Source organism: Nelusetta ayraudi, unplaced genomic scaffold, assembly GCF_046127955.1.
Source record: "Nelusetta ayraudi isolate G7.1 ecotype Tasmania unplaced genomic scaffold, CSIRO-AGI_Nayr_v1 ptg000089l, whole genome shotgun sequence".
Lineage (NCBI taxonomy): Eukaryota > Metazoa > Chordata > Actinopteri > Tetraodontiformes > Monacanthidae > Nelusetta > Nelusetta ayraudi.
In genome coordinates, this window is record NW_027466139.1 from 985,875 (window position 1) to 1,002,500 (window position 16,626).

The window sequence follows — 16,626 nt, forward strand, 5'->3', positions numbered from 1 at the left end:
TGTCACCCCCCCCCCCCCCCCTCCCTCCACGCACAGACACACATCGACCACATGGGGTGTCAGGCCACGCAAACGCAAACAGCCAGGCTCGAAGCATTAGGACAAAACATACAAATCAAAATATATATATCTATCTATAGATTTAAATCTTAATATGTTATCTGCATCTGGCTATCAGTGAACACGACGACAGGCTGGAAGAGCCTGTAGGATCCTGGGGGGGGTTTCTGGAGTCTCTGCAGTCAAGTTCAGAGAGACGCAGCAAAGCAGAAGAGAAGGTGGTGTTTTCTATCTTTGAGTGGGTGGGAGGGGGAGGGGAGGGCAGAGGAGAGGAGGCAACAGGAGGCATTTAGGTTATTTAGGTTTCAATGGTCTTCATGTCATTTCCTATCTGCCGCCGCGTCACCGGCTCCAAGTCCTGCTTCAGCATCTCGTACTGACAATGGAGCTCGAGCCTCCACCGAGTCCTGGCGAGTCCTTCTGCTCCCTCCTCTTCCTCCCGTCGGCCTTTTTCCACAAGAGTTTTCTAAATCTCTGCAGCTGACAGGGAGCAGCATCATCTCTCGCAGGCGGCAGCACAAAATAAACAAAAAGCAAAAACAGGTAGGTAGCATCCACAGGGCGAGAGCTCCGTCTCCACGGCTCCGCACCGACTAGCCACTTCAGTCACTTCCAACTCTTGCCACTAGGGGCTGGAAGTACCAGTCTGGACCTCGGTGGGGGTGGTGGGGGTGGGGGTGGGGTAGGAGGCGGCACTGAAGGGTGCAGGAGGGTCAAACAGCCGTCACATAGAAAAGGCAACAAAACGATGCAAAAAGAGAAATTGTGCTGGAGTGGCCTCCTCTGGTGGGAACCATGTGGCTTCGCTTCAGAGGAAACAACGCACAAGAGTCAGTTTGGAGTTTTCTGCTTCCTCTGGTCTCTCAATACAGGGCTTACAAAAGAAAAAATACACCAAAAATCCAAACGGGAATTAATAGATGATGATGAAGATGATAATAATGATGATGATGATGATGGGTGTGGTTTTGTGCAGAGAAGTGGTCCTGGTTTGTTTCTTCTTCTTGGTTTTGTTTTGGTGGGGGATCAGGCAGTCGTGCTGGAAAGCTACCAGTTGTACTCCAAGTCGGCGCCGCTCTGCAAGGAGGAAAGACGAGGAGAGGAGGAGTGGAGGAGAGGAGGAGTTGGAGAGGAGGAGATGGAGAAGAAGAGGAGATGGAGGAGGAGTGGAGAGGAGAAGATGGAGGAGGAGGAGTGGAGAGGAGATGATGGACGAGAGGAGGAGGAGTGGAGAGGAGGAGATGGAGGAGGAGGAGGAGTTGAGAGGAGGAGATGGAGTAGAGGAGTGGAGGAGGAGATGGAGAAGAGGAGTGGAGAGGAGGAGTGGAGAGGAGGAGATGGAGAGGAGTGGATGAGAGAAGGAGGAGAGGAGGAGTGGAGAGAAGATGAAGGAGGAGTGGAGGAGTGGAGAGGAGGAGGAAGAGTGGAGAGGAGGAGATGGAGGAGAGGAGTATAGGAGAGGAGATGGAGAGGAGGAGTAGATGAGAGAAGGAGGAGAGGAGGAGTGGAGAGAAGGAGATGAAGGAGGAGAAGGAGTGGAGGAGTGGAGAGAAGGAGATGGAGGAGTGGAGGAGAGGAGGAGTGGAGAGGAGGAGTGGAGGAGAGGAGATGGAGGAGAGGAGGAGTGAAGAAGAAGGTGGGGGGGTGAAAGAGAAGAGACAGGATGGAAGCGCACGGTTATCCAATGTGCCAATGGCCTTTCAAAGCGACAGTTCAGCGACCTTGGTGGTCTTGAAGGTCGGGGCTGTCCTCCCATCAGAGACACTGGGATCAGCGGACGAGGCCTGGGAGCAGTCACAGAAGCATTGAAAGGGGGAGGGGAGGGGGGGGGGCAAGGGTTGGTTCTGCAGCAGCACACCAACATACACAGCCCCGCCCACTCAGGGGGGGAGGGCGGAGGGGGGAGTGGGGGACACAGAGACGCAGACTGGTGTGTGTTGCGTGCACGTGTGGTGGACAGACGACGAGACGAGACAGCGATGCATGCGTGTAGGAGTCAGCGCGTGCTGGCGTGCGTGTTGTTGTTGTTGGGGGGTGAGCTGGAAGGGGAGGTGGAGGGGGGGGGGGGTCATGTCTGCACACACGCCTCAGGACCAACATGCTAAGAAGAAGGGGTGGAGACTGGATGGGACGGACAGAGTACGAGGAGCAGCAGCAGGGCGCCACTTGCATGCCTGTAAGGATGCATGTGCATGTGTGTGTGTGTGTGTGTGTGTGTGTGTGTGTGTGTGTGTGTGTGTGTGTGTGTGTGTGTGTACATGAGGGATTGAGAGGAGAGGAGGGAGGGAGGGAGGGAGGGAGGTGTGTTGGGTCGGGGGGGTAACAGTCATATATGTGATCACTTACCAAATGAAACAGGAGGGCTGCGTTAATCAGAGGTGAACACACAGTTAGACAAGTTGATCCAAGCCTGCTGAACTTATGATGATGTAGATTATTATGGGATCGTTTGACACGCTTGGTTTGGTTTTTTTTTCTGCAGCTGGAAGAGATTCGCTGGGCTGTTTGCAACCCCCGACTTTTCAATCTCAAAAATCCTTTCCATGTTCTTATGCACAAACTACAGCATAAACTACCAGCGGCAGTGGGCGGCAAAAATACCCTGCACAGTGGCAGGAGAAGCAGGGCTGGACAAAATGGCAATGCACAGTATATAAATATATCAGATGTAGTCTAATGACTCCAGAGGATCGACTGTCCAACGGTGTGATCGGACACAATCAAAACAACAACATCACACTGGGTGGAAAAAAATAAAATAAAAAAAATCATACAACGTCTTTAATACAAAGTCCTGATATGTGGGGAAACTAAATGATCTATATTGTGAAATGATGGTGCAGCTCCACTGATAGGAAGACTGGCACCAAGCAGCATCTACATTCAGCTTCTTTGCAACCATGACTTTTTAAATACTGCTGCTTTAAATGAGTGATTAATTGATGAAGAGGCGCGGAGCTGGCCGGACACTGTGGAACCAAGCAGGTGTCTTTCTCCCTGCGTGCTGAGAGGACTTCCAAAAAAAATAAATAAACTGATGTGCAAACAAGTAGACAGACGCACACAAAGACAGCAAACGTCTATAAACCGAGTGGATCTGACGTCGCACTGAAGAGCCTCTGAGGTTCTAGTCGTCTTCTAGCGCTGTTTTCTCACAAGGATAAAGGACAAAAAATGGCCTTCATTCACCTACAACAGTGTCAGACTCTGGCCTTCATTATATTTGGCCTGCGAGGTCGATACAAAATCACTGCTGGAGCTGCTGGCCTGCTGCACATGTACCGCTAATACAACAAATCCCAGAATGCTCTGCTGGTATTTTGCCGTGTCAATCAGGACAGGACGTTCATTTAAGGATATCATTATTACTTCATTGATTTACTGCTGTTATTTTATGTATATTTATGTACATACATATGTATATTTTATGTATTATTAGCTCATGTAAAGATTTTACTGTTTAAACGTTAAAAAAAACTTTGTCCAAGTTTGAAATTTTGGCCCACCGAGTGTTTTGAGTTTGGCACTCCTGACCTACAGTTAGACTTGAACTGCGTCTGTTGAAGTTGTAATGACAGCAAGCAGCACAGAGACAGACGCATGGTGTGAGTTAGGCTGTCCACCTGCAGCTGCTTCCTGACAGCCTGTCCACCTGTGCTCTACAGACATACGCTGCAAAAAAAAGGCACTTTGGTGGCTCAGCACGCTTCTCAGTGGCAGCAGTGGAAGCAGAAACCCGACAAAGTGAGCCGGTGGTGGGACGGAACCGTGTGGTGGTGGGGGGTGGGTGGGGTCGTGAGGCAGCCAGCGGCGGTTTGCAGTGGCGATGCAACGCAACACTGCTGGAGCGACTTACCGTGTGGGCGGGTGGAGGAGGCGGCGATCCACCGCATTAACATCAGCTACAGTCAGTGACTTAATGCAACGGCCTCCACCTCTGTGTGAGAGCCACTCCTTTCATTCACTCATTTTAACGGGAGGCTGAGTTTGAACTGTTATGACCGGTTGACTCTTGGAGGGAGAGGCTTGTGTGCAGACATATGGAGCTTTTTTTTCTCAGCTTAGATTTGCTAATGCACAGTCACCCCGGGTGCAGACACTCACCCCGTCCTCCTCTCTGTACGGGTTCAAGCGGTTGTACACGGCCTCGATGATGTTTCGTCTGCAGAGTGAGAACACAAGAGACAGACGTGACACAGTCACTGGCGTGTAAATGCCCAAAAAAAGTGTTTCCATGACACTTTTGCAATATTCCTCTATTTGGATGCGTGTGAAAAACCACCTCATGAGAGCGTCAAAACCATTTTGTCATTTTTGAACCAATTTTCCAAGTTGAGCTGTTTCCACCGCCAGTTTTTTATTGTCATATTTAGGATTTGCGCAATTTTAGGGGTCATGGAAACACAGCTATTGACGCAAAAAGAGTGCAAACAAGGAGGCAACCGATTGCTTCTGAAAGCCTCATGATTCTACCTTCGCAGAATGGTGGATTTTGGGAGAATTGGCTCTCTGAAAAGAAAACCAAGTCTAAATCACAGAGAATTTACTGTTATATGATTTTTTTTTTTCTGAAGAAAAGAGATTGTTTGTCTTGTGGAAACATTGCCGGCGGTTTGCTAATGTGTGCAACCGCTCGAGCGTCTTCACAAACGGCCATCGCCAAACTCAACCAATTCATCCAAAGTAAAAGGCTAAACTGGTACAGTTGGTATAAATGATACAAATAAACTTTACTGATGTGTAGATACATGCAAATACCAACAAAGAAACCCAGTTAACACTGTGCTGCTGCTGCTGCTGCTGCTGCTGCACATTCTACTGCTACAATCAGCATGAAAAGTGAGGTAAAAGGTGAGGTAAAAGAAACAAGAGAGGTAAAACTATATTGATAGAAGCTTTAAACTTACTTGCTGGCTAGGCCTCCCCCTGGTGGCAGAGTGGGCATGCCGCTGTCAGTGGACAGGTTCCTCATCACTGTGACCAGGTCGGGGAAGCCCACCTCCTCCGGTCGAGAGAGCATTTCTGAAAAGAGCGCACGGTGTTGAAAGAGCTGCTCTTAGCCAGCGACAGACCAGTGAAAAAGAGGCAGAGAGATTGAAAAAAAAAAATGCACAGATTTGCCGATAGGACGCGAGAATTACAGTGAAACAAAATATTGAGTATCAAGGGGAACAATGAATGACTCCCAGAGGGAGAGAGGGAGAGAGGGAGAGAGGGAGAGAGAGGGAGACTTGGCGGAGTGGCAGCCATCCAAGTCAATGTTCAGCCAGAGCATTCCTCTCACTTGTTATTCTCTCCCCCTGCTTTTCCTGCTCTCGTTTCCAATTCCGCAGTAATAGACGGCACCCAGAGTCACACGTCTATTCTGCCTCGCTCGGATGATAATGCTCTGCAAACATCATTTAAACTATTACTAAAAAAAAAAAGAAAAAGAAAAAGAAAAAAGAAAAAAGAGAAACGAGCCACCTGCGCACACCTGCCTCGGTTCTCTCGTGACAACGAAGATTTTCCAATAAGAAGTGGGGGGGGGGAACCGAGCACGGAGTCGGTAATAACCGTACACGACCCTCGGAGAATCAAAAGTCGTTCCTGTTTGCTTTGTGAAATCAGCCCCCGTGTTACATAAAGTGTAACGGCAGGCAAGAAAAAAAGACAGGGGTGGTGCAACTTGAGAAGTAAATGGGATAAAGTAAGAGATCAAATAAGAAAGATAGCAGGAGCAAAAGAGCCGAGCTGAAATAGAAAAGTGCATCAAGGGAGCGCGGGGACGTCGGAGAGTGTTTTACAGATCATCACCACAGCAAGAGACAGGAAAAAAAAAAAAAAAAACAGATTAAAATGAAACGATCCAGAGTGACTCCGCCCCCTCCCTCCGTTTCTCACCTTCCACTCGAGACTCCAGATATCTGTTGAGCTCGGCGTCTTTCCTCACAGCTTCCTCCGACACTTTGGGGGCGTTTGGCAAACACACTAACACCACACTCATGTTATCCCGACTCCCCTGTGACGGACGGCGGAGGAGAAAAACAAACACAAGTTACAGACAGACTACAAACCCCACGTCCATGTCCGTCCGTGCACACATTTTGCTAACGCCATGCTGGCAGCCAGGGCTGCAGGATTAGTCCACCTCGTCGATTACGTCCATAGCAGAAATTTGTCGAGGCGAGTTATTGTCATTGTAAACTGCTCAGTGATAAAATCACACTCTGGACGCGACATGCGAGCTTGCTTAGTGCCAGTTCACTCAAGTAAAATGCTTCATTTACAGCAGTAATGAGTGAATTCATAGTGTTGATGATGCCTTGAGTGACAATCTACAACGTAAATAGTCGTGAAAATGAAAGAAAATCAATTCAGGTGCTACTTGGAAAAATTGTGACTACTTGGAAAAATAATTGACGGTTTAGTCGACAACAGACAACAGACCTGCAGACGGCCGCTGACACTGAGCAGCCCCTGCGCTCACCTTGTGCAGGCAGGTGTCCACCACGTCGTTGCAGACGGCCTCCAGGTCGTCGGACACCTCCAGCCGGGACCGCACGAAGTCGCACAGCTCCTCGTTGGACATGACGTCCCAGATGCCGTCGCAGGCCAGCACCACAAACTGGTCGTGCTCGGCGGCGCGCACCACCTCGCACACGGCCGGCTCGGGGCTCACCAGCTGCTCCGTGGGGCCCTTGCCGTCCACGCACTTGTAGTCGTAGTCGCCGAGCGCCCGCGACACGGCCAGCGAGCCGTTGACCCGCTGGATCATCACCGAGCCGCCGGCGTTCTGTATGCGCTCACGCTCGCGCGGGTTGCACGGCTTGTGGTCCAGCGTGGAGAAGCAGACCTGCGAGTCGCGGCAGAGCACGGCGCGCGAGTCGCCGCAGTTGAAGAAGAAGAAGTGGTCGGGCGACAGCAGCACGCCCACGGCCGTGGAGCCGCTGCGGTCCAGACCGTTGCGCAGGTCCGAGAAGCTGCGCATGTGCTCGTCGATGCGCAGGAAGCCCGTCCGGATGCCGGCCTTCACGGCGTCGGTGGCGGGGGGGAGCGGCGGCGTCTGAGGAGATGGGTCGGGGCCCGAGCCGTCGGAGCCTCCCCCTCCTCCCCCGCCGCCGCCGCAGGCCTCCCGGCTGGCGCCGATGATGTGCTCCAGGAGGTGCTTGGAGCAGTAGTTGGCCACCTTGGAGCCGGCGTGGCCGTCGTACACGGCGAAGAAGGACCAGTCGGCCATGCCGGCGGCGGGGAGCCCCAGCACGGCCGTGTGGGCGTCCTCCATCTCCACCCGCCAGCCCTGCATGGAGCTCAGGCCGTAGCACAGGCCGTTGCCCTTGCCATGCAAGTTGTGCTTCTCCGTCTTCGGCTTGTCTAAGAATGCACCCATGATTCTCTCCTGGCGAGACCGACCGTTGTAGTGACCTGTGGGGGGAGGAGGGGGGGTTTAAAAAGCGACAATATTCAGTTTGCACTGAGGATCTGATTCTCATACATAAGCTGATTATCTTGTTTTTTTCATTCTTAGTCTATAAATATTTCATTTTATCTCTATTTCTTTTTTAATTCATAGAATTTTCCTTCTTTTGCACTGCATTGTTTGCTATTATTTATTCCGTCTCCTCCTCCGTCCAATAGTAACGGGCCATTTTCAGTTGAAGTGAACTGGTCACATGACCCCCTACGTCACGTCTGCTGTAGTGTAAATGTGAAAAAAGTGTTTCCATGGCACTTTTGCGATATTCCTCTACATGGACACATCTGACAAACCACCTGATGAGAGCATCAAAACCGTTCAGCCAGATTTCAGAGGTTTTTCCAAGTTGAGCTGTTCCCATCACCACTTTTTTATTGCAATACTTAGGTATTGGGCAACCATGGAAAGGCAGCTATTGGCTCACCCCAACCACCCTTCAATCACAAGGGTGCTGCGCAGAGACCCACAACAACGTCTCAGATCCCACTACGCTATGTCGTCCAGTTCCCGCCCACTGGGAGGCGCTACAGGTCAAATGCCTCCAAAAAAAAGCTGCTTCAAAAACTGCTAATTAACATTGTGAACTCTGAAGACTGAGGAGGCTCAAGCATGGCCTTTGTGTTTGTCTGGATGTACATCTGTGTTTGTGTTTAAATGGTGGAGCCTGTACCCGCTGGACTGACAGCAGACTCCACCAGTTTGGCTGTGAGGTCATTGAGAATCAATCCATCGAGTTACTTGGTGTGCGTGTGCATGTTTTGCTGACGAGCGCTCCATTTGCCATTTCAGTCTCAATGTGGCCTGAAATCAGAACTGTGATCACAGCTGATCAAATGGAGGAATGACACGCCCACTTGGCCGCACCGCGAGGGGCGAGCCGGCTTAAAAGCTTCTTTGCTCAATCAGAAGTGGCTCTAAAATGCATTAACAGAGACACCGGCAGGATTGTTATCAGCCCACGGCTGCATTAGCTGGATGAGGAGAAGCATCAGGCGGCTGGACGGACGGAGGGCAGAACCTCCAGCAGCCTCCCTCCATTGGTTACATCGCCAGCCAACGCAAATTTATACGTTCTTATTGATTGTCACGCGACTTAATGGACTCTCAGACGCGGAAATTGCCCGCTGAATTCCTGAAATTATCGACTCTCGCTACTTACAAATACCTCATTGTGGATGTACTCCTGGTTATGGTGCGGTAGCGTAAACACAGTTGAGATACGAAGGGCAAGAAGTGCATAAACAACTCCGGGTCCGAGGTTGAAAAATCTGTTTCACATTTGAACAACAAGACCAAAGTGACGCAGCAAATCAAAAGTGGGCGGCGTCATCACAAAAATATGAGCTTCTCAGACTGCATGCTACTGCAACAGCCGAGTGCAGGCCATGGATGCCTACACCATGGTTTTTTTTTTTACGCAGATACGGGTACTTTTGAAGACAGCCATTTCAAAACAAAATGGTACAATTGCACACTGCATAACTTGCATTATTTTCACTGAAGAAATCCAGGCAACGCTGACGTGTTTAGTGTCGCATGAGGCGTAAATCGACTGCGACCCAGAGCGAAAGTCTGGAGCAGCTTTTTAAAGACTCACTGAAGTGTCCTAATGAGACTAATGAGTTCCATTTAAAAAAAATGGAAACGAGATGGTGACAGAGAGGAAAAGACGCAGCAAGCTTCCTAGAGTCAAGAAGATTTAACTACCAACCAGTAAACAAACGCGAGCCACATCCTTAAATCACAGCTTTGTTTTTTTCCCCAAAACGAGATGCGGAACCAAGAGGCCCGGGAGTGTGACAGATCCTCCACTTCTTGATGACTCATCACGTTGCGTCAGAAGGAGTCCATTTCCTGCAACGTGAACAGACATCTACGGGCTTCTTCAGCCGCCGCCGGACCAGACTGGCGTCAATCAGACTGCAGCTGAGCAGAACCAGAGTGAGTTCCTGTCAGCGCCAACGGGACCAAGGGTGAAACCTCAGCAGCGAAAAAAGAAGAAGGAAAAAAAAAAGGCCAGTATGTGCTGAGACATGTTCACAGACATGTTCTCTGCATGCAGAAAGCCAACACCAACGGCCCAGATGAAGCTGCATATCAAAGTACACTGAACAATCCTGAACAAGAACCAGCAAAACCAAAGCTTTTGGATGAGCAAACTCATCACTGTCTCTCATTTTCCATTTAGCTGCAGAAAAACAAAATTGCGACCTGTAAACCTAATATACAAAATTTTTGCAGCTTTTTCTTATTCTGTAAATTGTGATTTTTTTTTTTTTTTACCAACACCTTTAAATTTTGCAACTCATATTATTATATTTTTTTTATAAATATAATTAGATATTTAATAAAGAAAGCAGATGCGTGCCACAGAATTTCATGTCCAATTTAAATCCACCAAAATGTGCTCTGGAGCTTTGCTTGGGACCTGGAAAAACACAGAAGATTGATCATAAATTGGTTTTATCTTGCTCAAATTTGGAGCAGGTGTTCACTGATCCTCTGCTTATAACCTCATACGGTCTCTTTTCACCATGGACAAAAGCCCCAAGCGGCTCGCTCTGCCCGAAAACCTTTTTTTTTTTTTTTTTATGTTTTGGGCACACGAGAAAAAAACAGTCAATTTTTACCATTACATTCTACAGTGTTGGAGAAACTCTGGGGTGTTGTTTTTGTTTTCCTGCAAAAACCACTCGGCCACCCAGCAGCACAAAACCTGCAACAACTTTTTAATCCAGGCGCGTCGCGTTAAAACACAAATTACAGGCAAGTCTGAAATAGGAAGCTGCCCCGCCAATTAGGCAGACACTGTTTTCTTTCCAAAGAGACGCATCTTGCACTCAAGTTGCCGAATGAGTCAAATAATTGACATGAACGGCAGCGAGCAGACAAATGCCTCAGAGCGGGCCCAAAGTTAGCGGCCCAATCGACGCCGCGGGCCGGCGCTGGATTTCACATCGAGGTGGCAGCAGCGCAAACACGCGCCGCCACCGCCGTCGATGATGCCGCAGCTTCTGGAAGACAGCGCCACACCAACACACGGGCCATTAACAACCACACGCGACTGAGGCACTCGGCCCAACGCAGACAAACAACACAAACTTTTGCACACACCATTTACAAGTCACAAATGAGGTTGTGTTGGACGGACACACGCAGTCATATATCCATTTACAAGGGAGTAGATTGCTGCCCATTACCAGACGCTTGCTTCTATGCCAACAATTTACTCTTATTTTTTTTTTAAAATTCCAAATCAATGTTGATCTGCCGAGTGGAGCCGCTGCATTCTCGATAGACTGCCGTGTAAACGCAAGCCCAGCGCAAGCAAGCCCCTGACGTCACCCACTCACCAAGACCCCAACCTGCAAGCATGAAGCGAAACCTTTGAAAGAGCGACATTCTTGTAATTGTAATAAACACCAAAGAACATAAGTAAAGCTAGAAAAAAGCCAAGTGTCATGGAATGTGGCTTGTGAAGCTTGCTTTGAAGATTACGTCCCTAATTTGGCTTTGAAGAATCAGATTTAAAAGTTTTGTTTTGCTTTTTCTTGGGGGTGAATAGTGTAATTCAAAATAATAAATAAATATTAAAAAAAAAAAAAAAAAAATCAAAATACAAACACAGGTCCCAAACACAGCAACTGAACACAATCAAGTTTGTATTGTCAATCTAAGTTTGATTGAGTTTCAGGGTGTGTGTGTGTGTGTGTGTGTGTGTGTGTGTGTGTGTGTGTTGTATATAGAATCCTCTATATACAAGGAATCTTGACAGGTTAAATTACAAAAACAATAAATATTAAAGCGTTAGAAAGTTATAAATAAGAGGTAAACCGTTGTCTACACGGATACTCTGTGTGTGTGTGTGTGTGTGTGTGTGTGTGTGTGTGTATGTTCTATATGTGTGTATTTTGTAGATAGAATTGATGGCATCTTCTATAACGTTGACGTTATCAACGCTAACATCAGTACATCCACACGACTCGCACTGAAAATGCATAGTGCTAATAACATTAGCTTTGGCAGAAACATGGCCAATGTAACGAAATGTTGTGTGCTAACGCTGAGAGCTAGTAGCGAAGTTGTCACAGTTGTCAAAATGTTGTCAAAAGTACCGAGCTGCGCAGTTCCCATTCGACTAACAGTCATTACTTACGCGGTAGGGATGAAAGTGTCTTCTTCCTGCTGTGGCTTGAGCTGCGTTAAAGTGCTCCGGCTCGATATGATAGGCTTATCTTCTCATGAATGTTGTTAGCCACTTTCCTTCTGCTAGCTCGGACGAGGCTAGCAGCATTTCACACCATCAGTTCCCCCTTCAACATGTCTCTACACCGTAGCAGGGCCTTTATATACATTTCTGACATCGTAAACACCGGGAACGACAATTTAAAAAAAGGATCCTAAGCAGACTGTCGCTTAAAGGGGAGAAGCAACATCTCCGTAATATGGACCTATGCTTGGGCTATCGAGCTAGGTGAGGCTAAAGCTAAGTGTGTTCGAGCAAGATGACGTTCTTCTTCAGCATGCACTTGTGCAGGGAACGCTGTGGTTTGCACTCTCTTCTCTGATTGGGCAAGCGCTGACCTAGAGCCGAGACATGATTGGCTCAATCGTTTGTCAGTCACATCCCTCCTCCGGATTCCCTCAGAAATAATAAAAGGGGGAAAAAATAAAACACTATGGCGCGTTTTATTCACAGTAAAAGTTTGAATGCTATGGAATTTACGTGTTCACACTAGATATTATTTATTCATTTATTTATTATTTATTATTTATTCCTTCGTATTCGAAACTTCGTATTGATACTACATGGAAAAGTCAGTGTATCACAATCTGTGGAGTCAATTTATGGAATGGTCTGGAGCTGAAACTCAAGCAAAGCAATAAAATTATTATTATTATTATTATTATTATTATTATTATTATTATTATTATTATTATTATTATTATAATAATAATAATAATAATAATAATTTATTTAAGTGATCAGATCGAAAATGATGCCTGGTTGATATACAGCAAGTGGGTAGTTTATGACTGTGCCTGTGTATGAATATATTATAGGATGATATGATATAAATTTATGTATCACAGGATTATACATTTATTAATTAAAACTGTTTTTCCTACGTGTTTGTCACACACTTTTGCTGGGTCATTGATTGTAAACTTTACTGAGCGTAAACATTTCAACAAATCATTCAATGAGTTTGTGTCTGACAGTGATGACACAACAACCTTTGCACTGGTGTACTTTGTAGTTAGAAAATATGTCCTCTACCATTTTATCTTTTTGTACTGAAAATTTAAATGACGACTGTACACTCAAAAAGTTTTAAAAATGAATTTCATTGGACCCAGAATAAAATCACTTGGGCTCATACGTTGTATATGCTCTTCTAGCAGCGCAGTTTTGAAAAGTTGTTTTAATTGCTCTCCCTGGCCCTTTCAAATGCTGAGAATGATTTCAAGATATCAGTGCCTGTGTGTGTTTGTGATTTATAAATAGCGCGGAATACTTTTAAAGCGTACCATTAATAATGTATGTGGTGGTGTGTTAGTCTGTATATAATAAACCACTGGCACCAAGAGTTTCCTGCTAATGGCCTTGCCTCCACACAGGTGAATGTTGGCTGACAGAGGAAGCATTCATCAGAGTGGAATTCTGTGACTGACTGTCTCTGTTTGTTTTTTTCATAAAGCCCTGTGGGAAAAAAAAAAAACTTTCTCAGTGTAAAACAAAAAGAAACCCCACTCTGCTTGTTCAGATCAGATCTATGTGTGAGGAAGCGTCCCTGCCTACAGTGACTGGCCAGTGTCTGGGCTCAGACAAAGTCAAGGTGTCTTTATTACAAGAGTACTGACGGTCATTTCTCCCATCCTGCCATGGCCTGAATTTCCATCATGAACTATTTTCTTCTTTGTGATCAAATATTAAATAAGATGGTTTATTGTATTAAAGGATTAGCACAACACGTTATCAGTTTACTTTGTATTATACATTTAAACACAGATGAACAGCCAAGCTGTAATGTGGATTTAAAATAATGGTAAAAATGACAATGATAAAAAGGAAAAGTAGCTAACGGGGAAGTGTTTTTTTATTTTAATTATTCTTGTTCTTTCCAGATCATCACAACTTGGACGGTGTGGAGTGCCCTCACCGCTCTCTCTCTCTCTCTCTCTCTCCCTCTCTCTCTCTCTCTCTCTCTCTCTCTGATGTATGAAATCATCCCATGCCAGCTCCTCTCTGCAGAGAGCGGCAATCACGCGCTGCCTTGCCCCCCTACACTCTTCAAACACAAGAGCACTTGAAAAGCTGATTTCCTGCTCCTCAGAGGGAGCAGCTTTCTTTTGTCAACAGAGGGGCCGGGTCAAAACAATAATTGTTGGCGAATCGTGCCTGGAAATACGCAACGCTCATTTGATTTACATGTTATTTTCATAAGGCTGCTCTCCAAACCTCCTCAAGAGCTCAGCGTGTCACTCCAGGAACCTTGCCGAGCGTTTGATGATGATGATGAGGATATATATATATATCTAAATATATATATGTATATATATATACATATATATTTTTATACATACATATATATCTCACAGGCGCACTTCACATACATATTAATGCATGTTATGAGCCTGGGCCAAAGCTTCTCCCTGTGCTTAATGGGATTAGAGTCATTAACCAAGTGTTTACTAAACAGGAGAGGACCTCTCCCTCTCCTGCTTTGTCCGCCCTGCACTCCCTCTTTGTCTCTCACCCACACACTCTATCACTTCTCTCTCCCTCCTTCTCTGATCCCCAATCAGCGAGACGGCCTAGGAGTGCCTCGGGCTGCTGAATACGAATGAGTGCAGCTGGCCAGCCGGGATTACTGCCACAGTCCGGCCTCTGCTCGACATACAAAAGGCGCATACGTGCACACGCGCACAGAGAGAACACTGCATGTCTACATACATGCGCTGGCTTGTTTTTTGTTTGACATGTTTGTTGTTTTTTTTTTTTTTTGTCTTTTTCCCGAGAACGAACTCCATGTGTCCTTCACATATGGATAAACACAGACGGTTTTGATCACGTGGTGTTTCTTTTATAAGTCACGCCCACTAGTCCAATTGTGTCACATACGTTCAGGACAGATGAAGGGTCTTTGTTGTTCATGTGTGTGTGTCAGGGGTTGCGTTCACAGCTGCCATATGTCGCCGGTCTGCACTGGTTTGTAATGTACACTCAGCGGCCTTTCCGTCGTTCTACCTTGCAGCACACACGGCGCCTGCATCCGTCCGCTGCTCAAGGTTGGAGGTGTTTGCAGGTGCGTTCAGAGAGGCTATTCTGCACACCTCGGTTGCAACCAGCAGTTGTGTGAGTTCCTGTTGCCTCTCTCAGGTCTCCAACCAGTCGGTTCAATCTGACCCCTGACCCCTGACAACAACGAGGCACTTTTTGCTCACGGGATATTTTTTTTCTCTTTTTTGGGGCGACCATCTTCTGAGAAACTTAGAGATGTGGTGAAAATCCCAGTGGATCAACAAGAGCAGCGGCCCATCTGGCAACAGCAATCGTGGTCACCACGTCCAAAGTAACTTCAATGCCCTTTCTTCCACATTCTAATGCTCAATTTGCACCCCAGCAGCTTGGCGGTTTAGCCAATCACAGCGACGTTGAGCGATTGCTCATTTGCTTGTGTTCACGAGACCTCACGGACGGCAGAATCTCACGATCTCACCTAAAACTGCACCGCTGTTAAGATGCTTTGTTATTTCCTGAGTTAGATAATTAAAACCCCACGCCGAGTGCTTCCACTGCTGATGGAGGAAGAACGGGGCATCTTGACTGGCGGCCACCGACAGTATTGCACCGCCATCTAGTGAAAGAGGCGGGTACTGCTGCTGTAGGTGGATGAACTACTAGAACAAGCAGAGGCACAGTGAAATTACCCGAGACAATGTCAAAAATGGTGTGTATGGTTTGAAGTGCGTGCGCCATAAAATGTGTGTTTTGGTAATAATTGTGTGTATCATGTTACTTCAATATAGACAGGTAGAGAAATATGAAGGCTTTTCGCCGGCAGCCAGCCAGCCAGCGTACACATCTGCCAGCCGACAAAGGCAACCTGAGAGAGCATTGAAATGGCAATAAATGGATTGATTGAGTCGAGCAGAGCGCCAAGGTGACCCAGGGAACTCTGGGTATGTAATCTTTGTTTTCTCTCCGAGATCTCCCAGTGATCTGCCGCTGACTGATACCGAGAGAAGAGTTCAGCTGGAAGAAATCGTTTAACAAAGCAAGGACGATCTTCTCCTTGAGTGCTCGGAGAAAAGGCCACCGCCACTACCACTCTCTGCCGCGTCTGCCTCGCCCTCACGGTCAGCACCGGCACTGCACTTCTCTCTCTTCTTTTCTCTCTTCTCTCCTTTCTACTGCAGCGGGGGAAAGCTTGTCGCATCAATATCACCCGAGGAAGCGCACCAGAGATGATTGGCTTTGCATGCTTCGTGGGGAGATGTTCTTGAGAGGGGAGTTCAAGGGAGAAACTTTGTGAAAAAAATGAACCCCAGGAAAAAATTAAGTATTGAGACAGTTATGTGGTGGGAAGGGAGTAGAGCTCCTTAGAATTCATCCAGCCTGAGTGTTGATTGTGCGGAGGCCCTCAGGCCAGCATTTCCTCAAATGGAAAAAAAAAAAAAGTTTTCCACAGTGAGAGAGTTTAACGAGCTGAGTGGAGAACTGGGCCTTGAAGTCTTTCCTGACGCATGGAGCTCCGTTCTCACAGGAAGGTCTCAGCCAACAGACAGCAGCTATCACAAAGTCACACTTGGTTCGGAAGAAACGAGGTAAGGATGCAGACAGTTAAGTTGAGTCAATAAAAGCACATTTAGTTGAGCACTTAACTTCATTTGAGCTTATGCACAGGAAAACATCAGTGTTTGGGTATAAAGAAAACAAGCCTACAGCGTATTTAAAAATACATTACAGCAGTAATACTTCTGGAGAGTCGGCCGAGCTCACGTCTGGGGTGTGCATCTGCTACAGAATAAGCACTGTCCATTATTGATGGTGCCGTTAAAATATGCACAAAGAGGGGGGGGGGAGGGCAATAATGTGTTGATTT

General features: G+C 47.0%; 1 protein-coding gene across 4 annotated transcripts; it reads right to left on the reverse strand.

Moving 5' to 3' along the window:
- Positions 1-277: 277 nt before the first annotated feature.
- ppm1ba (protein phosphatase, Mg2+/Mn2+ dependent, 1Ba) lies at positions 278-12,051 on the reverse strand. 4 transcript variants are annotated; one of them, XM_076046220.1, is made up of 7 exons: positions 11,673-12,050; positions 6,530-7,464; positions 5,944-6,061; positions 4,968-5,082; positions 4,165-4,222; positions 2,407-2,423; positions 278-1,137 (listed from the first exon to the last, which is right to left on the reverse strand). In XM_076046220.1, coding segments are annotated over exons 2-7 (1,209 nt in total). In that variant the 5' UTR covers positions 7,430-7,464; positions 11,673-12,050; the 3' UTR covers positions 278-1,136. The 4 variants fall into 4 exon arrangements, with proteins under 4 accessions (XP_075902335.1, XP_075902333.1, XP_075902334.1 ...); XM_076046218.1 differs by lacking the exon at positions 2,407-2,423 and having other exon boundaries at positions 11,673-12,049; XM_076046219.1 differs by lacking the exons at positions 2,407-2,423; positions 11,673-12,050 and adding an exon at positions 10,631-10,821.
- Between the last annotated feature and the right edge of the window lie 4,575 nt (positions 12,052-16,626).